This window comes from Lissotriton vulgaris, chromosome 9 (assembly GCF_964263255.1).
Source record: "Lissotriton vulgaris chromosome 9, aLisVul1.2, whole genome shotgun sequence".
Taxonomy (NCBI): Eukaryota; Metazoa; Chordata; class Amphibia; order Caudata; family Salamandridae; genus Lissotriton; species Lissotriton vulgaris.
In genome coordinates this window covers 1,133,929,980-1,133,951,284 of record NC_141697.1, presented here as the reverse complement: position 1 = coordinate 1,133,951,284, position 21,305 = coordinate 1,133,929,980, and the positions used below count along the sequence as shown (strand labels likewise).

Genomic DNA, 21,305 nt, shown 5'->3' with positions numbered 1-21,305 from the left:
GAGGTACACAGAAGTATGTCCCAAATATAATAACTAAATATGTGTAAGAGAAAGCAAATAATGAAAAATTGTCGTTTACACTTTCAAGTTTTAAGTTAAGACAGACATGACCAGCTAGACATTACTGCTGCCCTCTAGGTTCCAGACTTAAAAGATAGTAATGCCCAGCAATGAATGATAAACTCGAGACAAGGGGAACATGACACGCTAATTGCATAAATAATGGTCTCAAGCTGATTGGGTTAGTTAAGCTCCCACTGCTGATGTCTAGTGTCAACGGCAGGTCATAAGTCTTTAGCTGGTAGGAAGGCCAGAGCCTTTAATACTTCGAGGTCGACAAATTTGGTACTGGTACACTGAGTGCTATTTTTCAAAGTGCTTAGAAAAAGGAAAAACATTTTATGAAAGGTAGGTAAAAATATGATCCTTAAAAGTTACAAAAATAATAAAGAAATATGGTTATAAATATATTATAAGGACGGAGATGGTTCTCCCATTGGAGATGATCTAATCAAGGACTGCTTTGTAGGCTATGGTGACCAGCTTAAATTGGGCACAAACCCTCAAAAAGTCCAGGACAACCAAAGTTTCTATTAATCCTAGTAGTAGCTATAAAAACAAAAGCCAGGCTACAATGCTTCCCCTGACTTTGCTAGATTTGTACCATACTACCCACAATAACTTGACCTAGCCCGATTAATCTCTTATCACACTGCAATAAAATCTGCAGCATTCATTCTGAACCAAATTACAGTGGAATTAATAGTGCTTTGCAGATTTGTCGCAGATTTAGGCCATGAGACATAACATATATTGCTGTATGGATGATAGTCCCTTTCAACCTGTGCACACGGAGTCACCCACTTTTATTTTCTTTATTGTACAAGTCTGATGTGCCACTAATATGTAAGGACTCCCAAACTACTGATTGGTGTTTTGCAGGGTCAGCCCATGGGCATGATCCCGGAGATGGGAGACCAACACCCCCCCCCCCCCCCATTATCCCCATTGGCCGCCTCCGCCTCCTCATCCTCAGGATATTACCCCCATTCTGCCCCCTCAGGCCAAACTATGGCTTATGGCTTCTGCTGCTGGGGTGCTGAGGAGTAGCTAGAGTGAACAGAGGTCTTAAAGACTCTCCTAACTGACTGGTGCAAATGTAATACACATGAATAGCTGGCACAACCCTTAGCAAACATTAGCTTGAGTGAAGTAACCTATTGTAGGGTCACCAAAACATGATAAGCATCTATTTTACTGTAAGAAAGATGTTTACAAGATGGACCACGACCTCATCCCTCATTTCTACCTGTTATCCCTTAATTTGGCCTTTCTGTAAGGAATACACCTGATTTCCCAACAGAACAATTTCTACAAGGTACACCAGAACCCCCTGCACTTTGGACAGTAGCTCCTGCTATTCCAGATCTCGGAGCACGTAGAACTGAACAAGTTTGAGAGAATGGATCTTTGAATCTGTAAGTATCCTCTGGGGTGTGGCTGACAGTGGAAACCTATCCAACTACTCTGCTTTGGGGAAAATAAATTGGCAATGCCCAAAAGCTCCCCTTACAGCATCTGGACTGAGTGCACAAACCCCATTGTCGAGAGTGAGCTGCAGTGTGTGGAACCATTATCCCCACTTCACCCTGGCTGTGACTAAGCCCGTGGAGCTCCTGAAGCTCTGCTTGCCTGACCAGCTGGCAGAACCTAGCCCAAGGAATCTTGCATCAATGTAAAGAGCCTGTGCCTTAATGACTTCAAATGTTGAGCTGATGAGCAGAAAGGATGGGAATGTGAACATAGGTGTTCTGCAAGTCCCACACTACCATACAGACTCCTGGATCCAGGGCAGACAAGACATGACAGAGTCAGCATCTTAAACATTTCCTTTTTGGAGGAAGTAGTTTAGGACTCACAGATATATGATAGGACTCAGACCCATGTCCTTTTTCAGGACCAGAAAGTAGCAGCAATAACAACCACAGCCTACTTCTGATGCCAGAACCCTCTCTAGGGCTCCCTTGGCCAAGTGAGTCATGACTTCCTCCTGAGGTAAATGCAAAAGAAAGCCTTACTCCGTGTAAGGTACAACCTAGTGCACTCCAAGGGCGCGTGGGCACGTATAATAGTTAATCAAAGGTACACGAGTTTCAAGTTTATAGAATGTAATCTTCTATTTTATTATTCAAGGATTCCTTATAGCATCTTCATTTTTTCTGAATGATTTGAAATCCATAGTTCCAAGATCATAGTACCCTCATGGATTTCGCCCCAAAAGTACTTTTACTCCTCCTACCAGTCACAAAATTTTGGACACATTTGAAACACTAGTTCAAAATGATATTCACACCATTTTTCAAAAGTACATACCACATACATCTAATCTTTCTATAAAAGAACGTCAAGCTTTGAACCAACTGGCTACCAATAACGAAATCAAAATTTGTAAAGCTGACAAGGGAGGCGCCTTGGTCCTCTCAGACGCTGTTTACTACACTAACAACCTAAAGTCACACCTCAAAAACCCTGATCTATACAGGATGATCAATGCAGACCCTACTCAAGCATTCAAAAAGGTGCTACAAAACATAATTGAAACGGCCTGAGACCGCCAAACCATCAGTCGCACTACAGGGCTTCGCGGTGGTATGATTAATGATACTGCCGCCGTACACATTTGCACATTGCTTTTTGCACTGAACCTGCAGACATTTTAAATCGACCGAAGGATTTTTAATAACTGTGTGTAATTGTGTGATACTTTTAGCCTTTTTAAAATACAAGTGTTATACATTATAGCCACCTCACTGATGCCCGTTCTGCTCGCCGGCTCCCCGTTTCACCACGGGATCGTCCTGCTTGACGTGGAGGGAGTGAAGGCGGGGCAGTGACGGGTCAGAGGTCGGAGGGCGGGAACTACCCTGTTGAAGCACTACTTTAGACGGTCATGTGATCGTCGCGCAGCGGGCGCGCCCGTCCGGGACCAAACGGGACCAGGGGCCACCTCCCCTGCTCAAAGTCCTACAGCTCCTAGCTATTCGAGGGATGCCCTGCTAGCATTTAGGGCAAGACGTGATGATAATTGTATGACACTACTACCGGAGATTCCCACTAGCTGCTGCGCGAAATGCAAATTTTCCTTTACGCACTCCCAACTGGGAATCACTGGTGAATCTGGAGCCATCACACTTTCTTATCTAAATAAGCCCAGTAATCAAGACACTCAATTCACCTTCCTTAGTACCAATTGTAGATCGCTCCCCAAACACAAAGACAATATTTCTTATCTTTTAACTGACCAGAAGCCAGATGCGCTATTTCTCACTGAGACTTGGTTAACCGATAGTTCCGGGCCAGACATAGCTCTAGCTCCCTCCCAACTAGTCCATCGTTAGAAAAGATCGTGCTAACCAAGGAGGTGGTGGCATCTGTATCATTTTTAAAAACTTGTTTCAATGTAAATGGACAGATATTAATCTGGGCAACTGCGAAGCAGGACTTTTTAAACTTACATTAACTCCCCAAATCACACTCTCAGGACTCCTGATATATACCCCCCCCCCCCCCCCCCCCCCCAACCCGGGGGCAGCAGGGGAATGGGCGGCTGCCCTACCTGAATATATAGCACCTCTCCTGTTGGAGGCCTCCATGTTAATTATCCTGGGAGATCTAAACCTACATTTAGAAGACCTTAACTGCCCTATGATTGCTAATTCTCTCTCAGATCTTGAGGCACTCAATATCCATCTGTGGAACTCCGGCTCCTCACATCAAGCCGGCCACTTACTTGATCCTATATTTGCTAACTTTGATCGTATTAAATGGGAGTCTACATTACCAATTGTATGGTCTGACCATTTTCTCTGCAAATTTACCATCTGGGCTCCCTCTCATAAAAATCTTAAGAAATCAGAGGTGTGGCTCAGTAAATGGCAAAAACTCCACATAAAGGATCTCGATGAACAATTAATCAGATCCAGCCCAGGCTTTGATATAGATAAAATCACAACTGAGGACCATAATAGAATTAATAGCTGGCTATTGGACGCTGCTCTGACTGTCATCCCCCTGACCCTAAGCAAATAAAAATCATGCAATCCCCCTGTTCCCTGGTTTACGGATAAACTAAAAGAAGAACAAAACCTGTGAAAAAGCTAGAAAGACAATGGAGAAGAGACTACAACTCTGCTAATAAAGAAAAGTACAAGCTAGCACTTAATGCATATCATCTATCCTGTAAAATCGCCATGGGGAATTTCACTAAAAAATACTATCTTATGAGCTCAAAATCACTCAGGGACTCTTTTTAAGGTCCTCAAGAATCTAGCTGGGGCAGCAGCCCAACCTGAACCTCCTATCTTGTCACCCACTCAATGCAACCGTATTGCGAATTTCTTTCACGAGAAAATAGCTACTATATATGCTAACTTCACATCTAATGACGATGTTAGCGATATCAGCCCCACTGTGCCCATCATTAGTGATCAACAGGAGCCTTCCATGAAGCAGGAAATTAGGACATGGCAACCAATAGATACTCTTGCCTTCCGTACAGTATTAAGTAGCATAAAATCAGGTTCACCCCTAGACCCTTTACCTGCGCATGTTCTCAAACAATTAGACCTTTCTATTTTAGAAGTTCTCAGAGCACTGTTAAATGGCTCCCAGAAGGAAGCTGTAATACCCAACGACAGGAAGCATGCCATGGTAGTTCCCCTGCTAAAAAAAGGCTAACCGCGACCCAGAGGTGTTTTCCAACTTTCGCCCTGTATCTCGGCTGCCGATCCTGGCTAAGATCTTAGAAAAACACGTCAACAGGCAGTTGGCAGACTTTATCAATGACAACAATCTTTTGCACTATTCCCAATCCGGCTTTAGGAAAGGCCACTCCCCTGAGTCCACTCTACTTTGGGTTACTGAGGTTATCCGCCAAGAACTGGATACTGGAGGCACGGCGCCACTCGTTCTTTTAGATCTGAGTGCTGCATTCGACACCATCTGTCATACAACCCTCATCCAGTCCCTGAAGGATACTGGAATCAGAGGTAAAGCATTGAAATGGTTGGAGCAATTTCTCCTGCATCGAACATATCAGGTCTTCTCCAAAAGTAATTCCTCTGAAGTATATGATTCCCCTGTGGAGTGCTCCAGGGCTCTATATTGAGCCCCCTCCTTTTTAATGTGTATGTCACTCCCCTAGCCAAAATTGCTGAAGATATGGGCCTTACCATTTATTCTTATGCGGACGACACACAGCTTGTGTTCTCCCTCACATCTACAGAAAAATCTGACATCTTTCCCCTTCGTTCTGGACTACTTAGAATGGCGAACTGGCTCCATTCCAAAAAATTAAAGTTGAATGTGGATAAAACAGAGTTACTTATTTTTGGCAACCAAAAGAATCTCTGGGGCCCGACCCATTGGCCTGTTGAAATGGGCGCTACCCCGACTGCGGTACAATCCGCACACAACTTAGGGGTAATAATTGACGATAAGCTGTCTATGCGCACGCACACAGCCAAAACTGCCTCCGCATATTTTCTGATCCCCAAATCGTTGAGAAAAATACTGTGGCAATTGCCAGATGGAGCGCAGAGGACAGTCCTACAGGCCTTAATCACTTCGAGATTAGACTATGGTAACGTCCTATTCCTAGGAGTCACGAAAAGTACTCTGAATCGACTTCAAGTCATTCAGAACTCTGCGGCCAGACTGCTCCTCAATCTCCCAGGTCACACGAGTATGACAGAATACCTTAAGAAACTGCACTGGTTGAGAGTGGCAAGTAGAGTAAAGTTCAAGGCACTCTGTTACATGTATAAGATCCGCTCAGGGGCAGCCCCGGAGACCTATGTAAGATGGCACAGAAATACCTACCCGCTTGCAACTTACGCTCAATGAACCAGGCGAAATTCATCGTTCCCAGGGTAAAAAGAGCTCGAGTGGGCGGTCGTTCTTTTGCCTACATGGCACCTGTACTGTGGAACTCACTCCCTCTCTAACTGCGGTTAGAACCCTGCTATCTACGCTTCCGTAAGGGAGTGAAATCATGGCTGTTCGATCAATAATTGTCCCCCCGCTTACTTTTCAGTAACACAGATCCAAGGCGCCGGGAAACCCTCAGTGTAGCTGTCGCGACATACAAGTGCAATAAATAAATAAATAAATAAAACAATCACAGAACGAGACAAAACATTTCTGCTGAAAGATCACCCCCAAGTACCATACCTGTACCTAGTTCCAAAAATACATAAACTCGCTACAACACCACCGTTCCGTCCGATAGTGAGTACGCGGAACTCAATCCATGAGCCTACTGGATTATACATCGACAAACATCTACAGTCAAGCGTGAAAAACATGTCTACCTTCATACAAGACACTACCGACTTCCTAACAAAGATTAATAATATAACAATACCCACTGACCAGACTATTTTCCTCTGCACAATTGATGTCAACTCACTATACACCTTGATTCCCCACAGACTAGGACTTGAAGCTATAGAATCCGCCCTCATGCACACAAACAAACCTCAAGAGTTACAAATCTTTCTGATGGAACTCATGCAATTTACACTCCACCACAGTTACTTTAAAACATCTGAAAACAACTACTACATACAACTTTCAGGAGTACCCATGGGCAACTGCGCTGCTCCTGCATATGCTAATTTGTTTATGTACCAATATGAAAAGGAACACATTCTTGCGAATCTCAACTGGCAAAGACATTTGTGCATACTATAGATACATTGACGATATCTTTTTGATGTGGAAAGGTACTGAAGATCAATTTTCTAAGGCAATGCTAGACCTTAACCAGATTGATGAAAGAATTCAATTCACTCACACCTTAAGCACTTCAGAAATATCTTTTCTGGACGTACTAATCAAAATTGCTGACAATCAACTAATCACGTCCATCTACACCAAGGCTACAGATCGCAATAACTATTTGCACTTTGGAAGTTTTCACCAAATGAGTCTTAAGAAACATCTTCTGTATTCCCAATTACTCAGAGCAAAAAGAATTGCTTCTACAGAAGATCTATTCAACAAGAACAGTGCCAAAATAATTGATAAATTTCATCAAAGAGGATATCCAAGACATATCACAGAAACAGCAGAATCAAGAGTAAAAAATAAACAGAGATAGGAGCTGTTGAAACCTAAACAGACACCTTCCACTACAGACAACCGAGTGGCATTCGTTTCCAAATACTCAGTACAAAGTTTGAAAGTTAAAGAATCTATCCGTAAACATTGGGAGCTCCTGAAAGTGGATAAAGACTTCAACAACATTTTTGAAAGACCACCGCTATTTGCTTACCAACGTTCTAAGAACATTCGACAACTAATAAAAACACCTAGAAGAAGTAGGTCTACTACCATTCATAAGGGAACACTACCATGCCACAACTGTGGTCACTGCAATAGTATAATACAAGGCAACATTATACCTCACCCTACCCAAGGTACACCCATAAAATTGAGGGTAAATGCCACGTACAACTCAACCAATGTCATATACTTATTGAAGTGCCCCTGCGGCCTCCCGTATGTGGGAAAAACAGAACGTAAAATCAAAACCAGATTAACTGAACACCGCAGTAACATTTGTACTGGGAACTTGAAATCAAGTGTATCTGCACACTATATCACAAATTCACATAATGCAATACAAATATGTTTCCTGATTCTAGAAGTGATTGAAAAATCAACCTGCCGGGACAACAATAAACATTTGCTACAAAGAGAACTATACTGGATGCTTAGACTAAAATCTTTGCAGCCAAAAGGATTAAATGAAAGATTGGAATATAGTTGTTTCCTATAATTGTTCCTTTTCCTCGGTCTTTATTTCTCTAAACACCCCTATTGACCCTTCATACATACCTTTTTCTCATGGCCATGGTTTCAATACTACCATTTCCAAGTTCTTTTCTGTTCCCTTTACCCATTTGAACCTCTGTTCTTATTGTACCTATTCACCTTTACCCCTGTTACTTCAGATCCTTTAGCATCCACCCTTCTATTTTTACACATTCTATTTTTACACATTTGATTAGATGTCCCCACCTCATATTCTCACTCCTTGTATCGTTTCGCTTTCAGTTCTCTGTTGTTTTCCCTACCCGCCTATGTGTTTCCGTACCCCCTATTCACCTTCTTGATTTCTTCTTAGTGTACCTTTTTATTTCTTATTTTTCTTATTCTTTTCCATTTTCACTTATACATTTATTCACAGTTTTAATGTACTACTTTAATGTAGTACATTAAAACTGTTGGTAATTTCTTGTGACATTTTTGTTGCTCTAACCTCTTTCATTGTAAACGGGGCTATTTGGTCGCCATATTGTGTTTACGCTATTGTGTGATCTCGAACTAAGCCAGTCCTGTTTCTATTGCCACACGTCACAGTGATTTTTTTAAATGGGTGTCTTCCAAGATCTTATCTGGTTACACTTTGCTGTTCTTGCAGTCTATGCGTGTAGCGGTTAAGTTTTGTTTTACTTAATTTTCACCAGAACCGTTTCACCACGTCCTTTTGCCTCACACTCTATTCTTTTTCAACAACCCTCAGCCTTCACTGGCAATCATATTTGAACAATTTTCACCCCCCCCACGAAGTTCATAAGATTCCTAAACTCCCGAATGATTATAACACGCCATTTCATATGATTGTCGAGTAGGACGACATTTTTATCACCATTCACCCCAGCAATAACTTCTTGAACTTGGAATTCATTTTCCTTTAACATCAGCACGGTGATTTTTTAACACCATTTGCCACTACTAACCACTGGTTTTAGATCAGCGAGGAATATGCTCATACTGGTTTTTATTTACAGACTCCCCCTGACGAAGTGCTATGCACGAAATGCATAGGGGATAATGTTCACTGCCGCTTCATTGTTATAAAGTTTGACTCAGAACACATATTTCTGTATATATTCTATTGGAACTAAGGATTTCAAATCATTCAGAAAACATGAAGATGCTATAAGGAATCCTTGAATAATAAAATATAAGATTACATTCTATAAACTTGAAACTCGTGTACCTTTGATTAACTATTATACGCGCCCTTGGAGTGCGCTAGGTTGTACCTTACACGGAGTAAGACTTTCTTTTGCATTTACTACTCTGCACCTCAAGGAACAGGAGGTGATCACCCTGAGCACCCAAACAATTGCGAGCAGATTAATTACTTGTATTACTTATATCACCATTGAGTGCAGCGGTCTTCATTCGATTGTTTCCTCCTGAGGTAGTCAGGTGATCCTCCGTCAGCCGGTTGTAAGTTGGAGGTATGAAGAGAGGTATTGTTTCAAAGGGGAGGGAGTAGCCCCTTCAGACTATTCGAAGAACCCACCTGTCCGAAGTGATGCTCTGCTAGTGGTGGATGTGATGGCATCCTGCCACCAACTGGATGCCCATGATCTGGAAGGGCCGTTCTAGGAAAGTTTGGAGGCAGAGGCTGCAGGGTGGTGGTGAAATGATCCAACTTCTGGCCACCCAACACTCATACTTTTTTTAAAAACTACTTTTACCTAAAATCCAACTGTTATAATTGTTTTCCCTAGTATATGAAATAAAGTGATGTTTTGATAAGGCAATTACTATTTTGTGCACTAGGGAAGGGTGCAGTTCAATGAGCAAGTATGAGGAGTGTTGGGGACTTAACTTACTGTTTTTAGGACTTAGGTTAATAAGAATGGGCTCTTACCATATACAGATATCCAGCTCTTAATTGATAGGTATTAGGAAAGCCAGTAAGACATTATGGTCTTGCTGAATGAAAATATGCCCCTCCAGTTGTGGAGCTCCATGGCCACCATCACACCCTTCAATAAAAATTCAGATATCTATGTAATGATGCACCTCAGTGGAGAGTTCTCACATGAGCACCCAAGAATATAATTTGTGACCCTGATAGTAGTGATTGTAGCAGCTCGGGAAGAGTGACGGTGGTATGGTGAGGAGTAGCTGACATTGTTCAGTGAGGCAAGACAGACGGTTAATCTCACGCTGATATCCAAGATGTGAGAAGCTGGCCATGGTGGCCAGTGAATACAATGGATCAGTGGGAGGCAAACTGCAGTGAAAGAGTGCTGTAGATTCTATAGGGATTCACCAAAGGCACCATTTGAAAGAAAACATGGCTGCCTGGCAGACGAGGTCCATCTGAAGGGGGGCCATGAACAGTGAAATTCTGTTATCAACCAAACATGCATAATTGTGCTCTGAGCCGGCAAACTCCTTCCCTGAATAATGTGTGACATCAAGAAGCCATGGTGATTGTAGAGCAGCCTTGTGTGTAGACATGGTGCGGGCAGCAGTGGATGCGGAGGCGCTTGGCTTACTCTGCCACCTTAGGATGGGAATTGGGAAGTAGCCCTGGTGCGACCCCAAGAGTTGGGCGTAGAGTCCACTAGCATACTCATTCAACAAAAGTGTTATACAGAATTGCCATCAGTCACAACTTTACTCCTCAGGGCTAATAAACAACCGGACCCTGTGTTAGATGGCAAAGAAGGCAGGCATACGTCTGCATACTTTATTACATTGTGCTTTGATTCAGCCTTTTTGATCAGTGGTGCATGGTGAGTCAGAAGACATACCAAAAACCCAGATAGCAGTGATGAAAAAATATGCCATTAGTAGGCATAAAAGGGGAAATCGATATTCCAAGTATAAAGTGATTTTTACTCCTTTGGCCTGATGGGGGCACGTAGAGACACAGCAAAATTATGGGACTTTACTATCAATGCCAATACCTGGCGAACAGTAATGACACATACATTAAAGGAGAAATCCATTTTTGAAATTATTTTAATACGTTTACACAGTATGAGGTTTCCACTATAGTTAACAGGTTTGAAAGCAAGGGGAAATCACTGTAAAGATTTTGTTTTGAAGTTGTTTAATGATGAAGCCTCAACTGTACTCAAAACGCAACTGTCTGTTCTAAGCAATCATGAATCAATGGTTACATGCTAATGGTGTAAAAAAAAAAATAATAATAATAATTATGGTTTGCGAAACATATCAATCATTAACCTCTTTGATGCTGTGCGAATTCTCCTGCTGTGTGTAAGAATTAATCAGTTGGCGGGATTCGGACGGCCGGGGGCCGTCCTTAGCACACGCCCATTGTGACGACAAGCGGCCGTGGCAGTCCTGAGCACCGAAGGGGTTAATACAATTCTGACTGTATGAAGGGGTTTTAGCATCAGATTTAGGGTTCTCCAATGGTTCTAGAACCAATGGAAACTTATTTACAGTCACACACTGAGACAAGCTCTGGCTATCTTTATACCAATACAAGCTGTTCAAGAACTGTTCTGGAATCACTGAAGAAGTGGTTAAAAACACAGAACAAAGTAGAAGCATATGACCTTAATCCGAATCACTGTTTTGTAACAGAAGGTAGAGGTATAGAGAGATTCCGCTGACAGAGCCTGCAGATGTCCGAAATGGTGAGCAGAAGTAATGACAATGAAGGAAACAATCTTGATCAACAGCCTCAGAGGACAACTGTGCATAAGCTCAAAACATGTGCACTTCAAGTACATGAAGTCCAAGTTAATATTACACCGTGGCATAATAAACGGTAAAGGAGGAACTATATGTGAGCCCTTTCAAGAAACCCAAGAGAGGACTAACAAAGAAGGCTTGTCAGGCTAAGTAAAAAAGCTGAAAAGTAACATATATCAGTGCCCACAGCAAGGGCTTGCTGGGATGGAGATGCAACAAAGAACACTGGACAATTTGGCCTGAAGTGGATCAACCCAACAGCCCACACACCTGGACAAAAAGTTTGCTCAGCAACCAGAATAAATCAATTTTGTAATGGAGTGTTGAGCGGCTAAAAGTACGCTTACTACCTCTGAACATAGGTTGAACCTACTCAGCCAGTTCAACAATCTCCAAGCATGGAGGTGTAGATTTTGGAGGTTCGGGTGCAGCACACTGTTTGGTTGCTGGGATAGAAGTTCTTCCCAAAAAGGAAGACAGTGGATGGTAAATGCTCAGGATCAGGAGGCAGAAGACTCCCTATATAAACACAAAAACCTTTGGTATTATTCAAGGGCGGAAACTAGAGGGTACAGGGTTTTCCAGAGTGAGCTGGACTCCAACCTATCAAATGCACACACAATAGAAGCTACCTTGAAATATTAGGCAGTTTATATAATATGACTGTATCCCTACAAAGCACGAATAGTAGTAGAGTGCTGGGTATCTCAAAAAAAGTTATGGACTATCCTCACACACCACCAGGTGTCATGCTTCATAATAGGCAGTCCTCGATCTCTAAAAATCAGGTTTGATAGAGAGCAGGCCTACACCTGGAGACAGGGAAGCACTTCTTCTAATAATCTAAGTGGGGGCCTGTGCAATAGTGATTTAAAAACCAATGTGTTACCCCAATATTACATTTAATTGCAGAGTATCACTTGGTGTTCAAACTAGACTAACCCCCCCCCCCCCCCCCCCCCCCCCCCCCAGGCCCAACCCAGGGTTTTCAGGAGATGACAATGGTCCTTCCTAACAGTGTTTAAAGAAGGTGTACAGTTCCTATGTGAGATGGGGGGGGGGGGGGGTGAAGTTTTTTCTTTGCAATGCCCTCACACACCCAGAGAGGTGTCACGATTCATCATAGGGCGGTTGCCCCTAGTCAGTCCGGCGCTGCGAGGCCTGACTGGCTCCAGAAACCGGGGCTCTTTGTCGGGGATCTTTTGAAGAGGAAGCCTTTAGGTGTGTACGGGTGTGGGGGCTGGGTAGTGCACAGTGAGGTAAAGTAGGATAAAATAGGTATAGAGCAGTCCTCTAGAATCAAGTTTTAATAAAAAGTTAGCTCTAGCCTAGGCTTCCTCTTCAAAAGATCCCAAACAAAGAGCCCCGGTTTCAGGAGCCCATCAGGCATTGCAGCGCCGGCCTGACGAGTGGCAACCGCCCTATGATCGAGCAGGACACATCTCGGGGTGTGTGAGGGCATCATGAAGAAAGACTTGCCCCCCTCCCCCCCCCCCCCCCCTCCACCACTTACATAGGAACGGCACACCTTCTTCAAACACTAGTCTAATTTGGGAGCCAGTGTGCAGGACCTCATAACCCAGCTCTCAGTCCCTCCCTTTGGATAAAACATTCCTGACAACACTACGAAGTCTAGGAAAAAATGGCTGCTGTTGTAAGGCAGAGAAGACTCGACTGCACTGCCACTGTAGATGGCAGGAGTACACCAGAGAGCCTGCAGGTGGAAAAACTAGCATGCAGTAAGTACAACCTTACATGCTAGAGACCGCACAATGATTAAGCATCTGTCACAAACCGATACGGGGCAGGGAGGACAGTCTGCTGCAGGTCAGATTGGTATCTACCAACCACCACTTAAAGTCTTGGGCTGCCTCATCCAAGATAAAGCTGGTGTCAATCCCAATGTTGAGCCCACTACAGGTGGAGATTCTACCGCACAGCTCTCAAGTGCCACTGAGCATGGGAAACCAGTAGAATACATGAGGAAAGAAACCCAAGAGGTTTAGAACCATCTGAACTGGACTTAGCCTGAAACATCTGGATCATAACCTGAATTTCCAGGTAGTGGAAAGACCTTGAAAGTTAACATGTTCAGGATGGTCCCAATGTAAGAAATCTTGATTTTGGTTGCAGATGGAATTTCAGTGTGTGTGTGAAGAGGAGTGTCAACAATCTCCATTACCTTTGTAACACCCCCTAACCCAACCAGAGGAAGGAGGTGGGGTATGAGAAAGGTGATGTGCGACAAAGGGGTGGACAGCAAACAAAGTGTTCCAATCTTACCGCGAACCGAAGAAAGTGTGAGGGATTGCAGATACATGAAAGTACGAATTCCACAAGTCCAGGTACATCATTCTAACAGCCAGAGGTGCAGGCGGCTTGAGCACAACGCTCCAAACACTGATTGATTGAAGGTGATTTGCATTACATATTGTAACACTGATCTCCTGATGGTGGTTTCCCTTCTTTGCATTTTGGTGAGTTCATCACACTGCTGGACCACCATTCCATATTACCTTTCCCTTCAGTGGTGTCTACACATATATACATATATGTTTATGGTGACCAAGTGGTGACTATCAACGTATCTTTTAGAATTTGTCATTCATTACATTTTACTGGTGCACTCTACTGATGTTGGTGTTGATCAATCTCCAACATTGTTACATTACAAACTTCCACAAAGATTTTCACGATTTGTGGGTGTTTACAAAAATCTCCCTTCTTCCTAATGATGGCTCTTACATAAGTAATTGTACGTGATCAAAACATCGACAATATACCAGTGGACTGTTTTTAAATTGATTTGGGAAATGATACTGATTTAGAGTGGTATTCGACAACAATTGTATCCATATCAGTTGTGTACATATGCTTTTTGTATAGCATTTGCACACTTTAAACTAACCAATTTCACTTTTACTGCTTAGTTGTATTTAACATTTATGAACAAGATAACTTTAACCTTATTGTTTTTAAATTAATTTAATACATTTGACTGGATTTTTGTTCAAACCAATCAATTGATGGTTATATATGGTTGCTGAGGAAGTTGAGGCTCACGTTTCCCAGTTAGGGACTATTGTTTTCTTTATTTATTGGATTACTGGGCTGTCCCTTTTTCTTTGAGCATCTTTTCTTCTGCGCCCGCCTATTTGCTAGGACCTCTTCAGACTTGTGGTATACCCTACCATCAGCTCTTTTCCAATGGTTAGTCACAGTTTAGCATAAACGGTGACGCCAGCCAATGGAAAAGAGGGGCGGGCTGGAGTCCCGTTCTCAAAAGTAACTTGATTACTAGAAGTCTTGAGGCGAGGAGTGCATGCGCTCCAACGCCAGCCGAGACCCAAAAATTTTATAGCATGGGCGCTGAAAGCATTTGCAATGTAACAGGTCTCGCATTTGTGAGAGTTTAAGCTATTGGCATTGTAAACGGCAATGGCTTTGATTCGTCGGTTTTAAAAACAACACATAAATAAAAGGCATGGTCATTTACAATGCCAATAGCTCAAAGTTTGGTAAATGCAAGACCGATTGCACTGCAAATGCTTTTTGATTGTTTTTACAGTGATGCATGAGCCCTTCGTTTCCCCACTTGCCCTTTCGTGAAGCATCACCATTCTCTTAAATGTTTAGATTTCATGGACGCTGTGAGGACCTAATATAAGACTTCAAGTCTGCATCCCAGAATAAAAAACAGCCGGCTTCATTACCGACGCGCACAAAACAGATTAGTTTGGTTTAATTACAGCAGCTTCGGCACTGGGCTGCTCAGAGCAGTACTGAGAGCATTTCCAGGCAGTAAACTGCAACTATATTGCTCTTCATTCACTGCAGGACCTCTCTCCTGCATGCACCGTTGTGGTCATCTGAGAATTTTGCCTACTTTTGAAACTACGCCTCTTGCGGCACCACACACCCACCCCTACCTCCTCTTGTCTGCAAGAACCAATCTTGCTGAGCCTATTCGTTAGTTTTTATCACTCTAAATATTATTATGGCTAGTCCAGTTTCTACACAGGGACAATTGCCTAAATCATTATTCATGGCCTACCTGTTTGGATGGGCAGGTGCTGCCTCACCTTGCACACCATTTACCCTTTTCCTCTTTGATTTTTTTTTTCTTCACTGGAGTTTTTTCATGTGTGTTCCAATTCAGTGGGTTTTATACGCTTTCACTAATATTAATTTATTTGATTTTTTTATTGTTTTTAGAAATAATCCTTGATTAGGATTTCGCTTAGTTTAGGTTTTCTATTTTTTGAAGACAATAATATACATAATTTTCACCTAAGTTTTTCGCAGCATATTTATTACACAGCCTAATTGGTGGCTTCATTTTTTGCAGCTGCATAAAAATTACTAGTGGTCAGTTTGTACTTTTTCATCCTGATAATGACACGGAAATAGACATTTTAAAATGATTTAAGCACATTGTATAACTTATGAACTTCATGGACTCATTTGTTGATTTATTCTGCAACTCTACAATTTTGCCACTTGCATACAGTCTATCGCCGCCAGGGTTTTTAAAAAAAACAAACCATGTTTTGGTCTTCACCCATCCCTGTAGGGGTGGGTGGAATTTGTGTAGTCGCGCTACGCGAAACAATAAAAAATCTCAGCGAGCACACAGATTGCTTGTTCCGCCTGTTCGCAATGCTTTTTTCCTGCAGGCGAACAGTGTCTGCGTGTTCAAGGGGAAATATCTAGCGAACACGCAATTTGAAAGAGCGAACAAGCAAAAAACTTCTGTGAAGCTGTGGATCGTGGAATTTTTGGCAATTCTGCGTTCTCCGCGGAACACACAATTACCCAAATTCGCCGAACAGAATTTACCGCCCAGGCCTACATCACTGTTTGTTCACTACTTTCCACTTAGCACGTTCATTAAAGTAGTCTTTTTTGGGTGTTTATGAACTTTTTGTTGATCTATAAATGACGAGACTGATGCACTTTCATGGGTATTAACACTTTTTATGTTACTTATTGATTTGTGATCATAATTGTTTATTACTTGAATTGATCTTTGTATGCTTTCTTGATCTGATGCCCTCGTGGAATTTGTTTTGGGAGAAACACTTAACCTGGTTCCCCTGGAGTTTATGCTCCTGTAGTATTATTTCACATCCTGTAAACATAAAGCCGGGGTTTGAAAGAATCAAACCTTTCAGGGAAAAATTTGATTTAAAAATGCAAAACATTTCACGCATCTATCAGATCCATGAAGGGCAAGTATCCTCTATAAAAATCATTGCTTCTTTAGTTTTAAAATGTTTTGTGTTTTCTTTCATTGAAATTCTGTTCCCCGACAAAATATGGAAAAACATTTCAGTGGGGCAGTAAAGGGTAGATTGATGCCACCCTCTTGACATAAGAGACTGCAATGGTATCTAGAACCTTAAAAGTTTTGACCTTACACGAGAATAAGTGAAGGCGCTGAGCTTGCAACCTAAATCATTAGCATGAACACTCCTGCTGATTTTTCAAGAAATGCATTGATACAAGCAAAAGACATCTCTCAATTGACTGACATTTATTATAAGTTTGAGAAACGAAGACGCATAAGTTAATTATATGTGAAAATGGGGATGACCTACTCCTGTTTAAGGAGGAAAATGTCCTTAGAATTTGATTTCAATACAATATTTTACATGCAATCCTCGGAACAGGTCATAAAGGTTCTTTGACACTAGAATTTTCAACTAGCCCAATCGTCATCATTGAGGGCCATGTGAAATGTTTTACCCTCATGTGGTAGATGGCTGATATGTCTGATTGAGTGGGGGGGTTGTGCTTAGGGGGGGAATTAACTGCTGAGTTGGTTGTGCATTTTATTATTTTTAAAGTTTTCAAGAATGGTGTGACAACTTACTAAGTAATCCTATCTGCACAGTCTGGTTTGAGGGTCTATGGGGCAGGAGACATACCGATTGGCCATCAAAGGTTGTATCACCTCTACGCAGGACACATACAGGATTATTATACCAATTCATATTCCATTCTTTAGATGTATAAATATAGTGCTCAGTTGTACCTGAAGCTGTGCTATAAAACTTGTATTTATAATACAAAATTAAATAAATGTGAAACTAAATTATAGAAAATATTTGGCATCTTATAAAAGTGCTTATGATCAAGAAAAAGTCAAGTTCCACATCCTTTGTCAGGGACCAGGAAGTACCTTGACTACATTTCTTGGCTCCCGGAGCTTGGAGATACTTTTTGCCAGGAAGGAGGTGACCTCTTCTTGAAGCCATTAAAGATGTTCGGGCATCACTTGTGGAAGCTTTGGCTAGAAATAGGAGGGTTATCGTTGGAGAGACAACAATAATCTGATTGACAACCTTCAGGACTCATCTGTGTGAAACCTTTTCAGCCAGACTTAATTCCTTGAAGTAAGTTGCAATGTTTGTTTGTGTGCATGTTAGCATTCCTTGCTTAGTAACAGCAAACAATTCCGAAATAAAGATTACGAGGCCCAACACTTTTTTTAAAGCTTGGATTTAGCATGTTGCCATATCACGAAAGTCTCGTAGCACCAGACTTGTGAGAAAACAGTGCGAAAACACTAAGCAAGTCATTAAGGATAAATTGCTTAAGGAAATCACCTGTAAAATAACCCAATTGGGCTTTTCACAAAGGAGTGAGTACGCTGCCTATAATTTTAGACGTCTCCAAAATTGGAATGTGACTTGATACGTTAATTTCCTTGACAGTGAACCTACTAAATATTTACACTGGACTGCTTTGTAGGTCTACAAGAGGAGCCCCAAGGTGATTATTCTGAAATGATTGCTTTTAAATTGCTAATCAGCCCAGGTGCTTCAGAGAAAGAATGATAGGACAGCACTTATTTAATCCAAATGCTTGGTGCACTTCATCAATGTTTGCCATATGCTGGTAAACTGTTCTTAAAATTGATAATAAATGGTTGACCTAGGGTGTAATGAAAATGTGTAATACATTCTTCTGTTTGGATATAAATAAAGGATGTTTTTTCTCTCCAGAAAATGAGGTTGGGTAAATTCTGAAGTAACCATGGCCTTAGTGTGTGGACAAAAGTGGAGTAAACTAATATTATGCCCAAATGCTTAACTTTGGTTTGCAGCATATTCCACTTCTAAAGTATTTTAGTTGCAACAAATGCAATTACATTTAGAGAGGTATGACATTCTATGACCAGAGACTGGTGTGTAAATGTTTCAGCACAACTTAGTACTATTCTTTAAATTTCAAACACACTTGCTGTTCGTGCTATCAAATCTATGTGTTGATGATACTTTGACACATTGACTCTCTGGCAGCATTTTTTACTTATTATTCTTTTATGATTGCACACTAACATTAAAAAGAAAACACTAATCAAGATTCTTTTCAACACTGGAAAGAAAACAAATTCGTTTCCTTCCAATGCTAGCTATGCTACGAGTCAGCTATAAAAATGACAGTTTTTAATACTTAACTCATTTGGGTCAAAATGTCACAGAAACAAGCAGTTGAGAGTAATGCCTACTGCAAACGTATTGAAGTAAAAAGGCAGTGGATCTCTACATCAGGTATTTAACTAGAAAGATGTGCACCCTCATCCCACAATGCGGATTAATAACGTCTTGTTGGAGGAAATAAAACTACTTTATGAGGCTTGATGCTCAGTCCAATTCCAACTCCAGAGCATTGTCATGGTCTTTTTTGAAGCACATTAGGAAATTTAGGCACACTATTAACCATCATGGAAAGTAAGACAGAGAATCATTTATTTGTGTTAATGGTTAAAGCGAGCATGAATGCTAAACCAAATTGTAAATCAGACATCTGCACATAACAATACCAACCCACACTGAACTAGGCCAGATTTCTATAACAGATGCCTATGAAGATCACAGAGTTCAAATAAAATACCAGAGGGCTAAGCATGCTTAAAGAATGTGCAGACACTGGGAGGCATGGTGCTGGACGAGACTGATTTAAAATCCTTCCCTTTACACTGCAGTGGGCTGAATACGTAGATAAAACCCTTTCTCTTCTGACACTACTAGTTCTACAAATGATGTGGACCCCATAAACATGCTTAATCTTTCCATGGGGTTGACATGTAGATATGGAGATATTCTAGTCCGTGATAAATGCATTGACACTGCAATCCATTAGTGTTCATAGTCTTTTAAAATGGCAGTATCGTTCGATAGATAATAACACACTAAAAGAGGTAGTGGTCTTAATAGATTAAATAGAATGTACATTTAGTGTTCTAAATGTGCTATTAATTGAGAAAATTGCAGGATGTAAACCGATATTTATTAAATATTTTGGTTTAAAACGTAATTAACTTTGAAAGTCATCCGTTACATTGTATAAATAAGTTTTAAAAAAATTGAATTTCTCAATAAAATTTCCCTACAGCTCCATGAGCCTGTATGCAACCAAAGTCAGGTAGAAGTGACTACACTGAGTAAAGTGTGCTTCTCTCATTCCAGATTAGAATTCAGTAAATGTAATAAGCGCAATACAAAATGCTCTACTATAGCCAAATTTGAATCAATTGTCCATCAGCACATTAGTTGCAGCAGGAACAAGGATTGTGTTTTGGTGTTCAGGCTAAAATGGTGTCCTCTTCACCATAATAGAAGTTAGGATAAAATGTATTCTGCTAAAGCTACTGGAATATATTTAATGCTGTTCTCTTGCTGGTGACTCCACGATCTGCATGTGCTTATGCCATCGACTGTCTAACGCGCCAAGGAAGTATCAAATGGAACTGACATGTGGTTTATCAGCTTCGTCTGATTATAACAATGAAAACACAGCTATGAAAACACAGCTATTAAAAATATGTTATATTGTGAAGCCTGTGCTTTAAAAAAAAGGATATATAAGAGGGAAGTGGGTAACAAAAAACAAAGTGACTATTTTGCATGTTCTAACCACCCTTCAAAGAAAATGCACTTCTTTGAATTTCAATGGTAGTATAAAAGCCCATTTGTCTACCAAAGTTTACGATTTCCAATTTTAACACAGTATATATATATTAAGAGAGCGAGTTTGATAGATAGAGGACTCAGATGTGAAAAGCAAGAGCTGAAAGAAGGTAGGGATCTCTGTCACCAACTAGTGTTAAACCGTGATACTATATTATGCTCAAAATAACAAAAATCGTATGTTTCTCGCACATCTCATATGGTTTCAAAGCTGCATTAACAAACTGCACAATTACATCACAAAATTGTACTTTTTAACATTAAGTAGCCTGTACCTGATGAAATGCTTTAATTCAACAGCTCCTATTTCAGGAATTTATAGTTCAGAGGTGCTTCACTTCGTTTATAAATGTGGAATGTTAGCGCTCTAGTTGTTCAGTTGACATCTGTGGTGAAGGAACTGGCAACACTGGGTGATTGACACTATTAACTAGGGAGGGATTTACCTAAAATTACTCCTAATTTCTGTTTTCTGGGACACTATCTGTAATTTCCAAGATGTTGCAACATATCTCTGGAGTTTAATCAACATTTTCCACATGGTGAAATAAATTACAATTCATGACATTACTAAATGTATTGTGCATCAATCAATAAACTAGTTATGTTGTGTTTAAAAATGGGTTATCACTCTTCTGGATGACCCTTTTATGACCAACAAATACAGTCATTTAGTACAATGTATTTCAAAAGAAAGCTCATGCTGTTTCAGGAAGAAAAACATAGCAGTACCCAACTACCCAATCAAACCTACAGGTGTTATTTACTTAACAACATTAA

The 21,305-nt window shown here is 41.0% G+C and overlaps 1 protein-coding gene across 2 annotated transcripts in view; it reads right to left on the bottom strand.

Moving 5' to 3' along the window:
• The window catches only part of FAM120A (family with sequence similarity 120 member A), a 453,805-nt gene that overhangs the window by 55,643 nt on the left and 376,857 nt on the right, over positions 1–21,305 (bottom strand). Inside the window, exon 16 of one of the 2 annotated variants that reach the window (XM_086939165.1) lies at positions 17,732–17,842. The exons of the other annotated variant lie outside the window; for it this stretch is intronic. Within the exon in view, the coding sequence (XP_086795291.1) occupies positions 17,732–17,842 (111 nt within the window). The remainder of the gene's footprint in view (positions 1–17,731; positions 17,843–21,305) is intronic. 2 annotated transcript variants of the gene reach the window in all.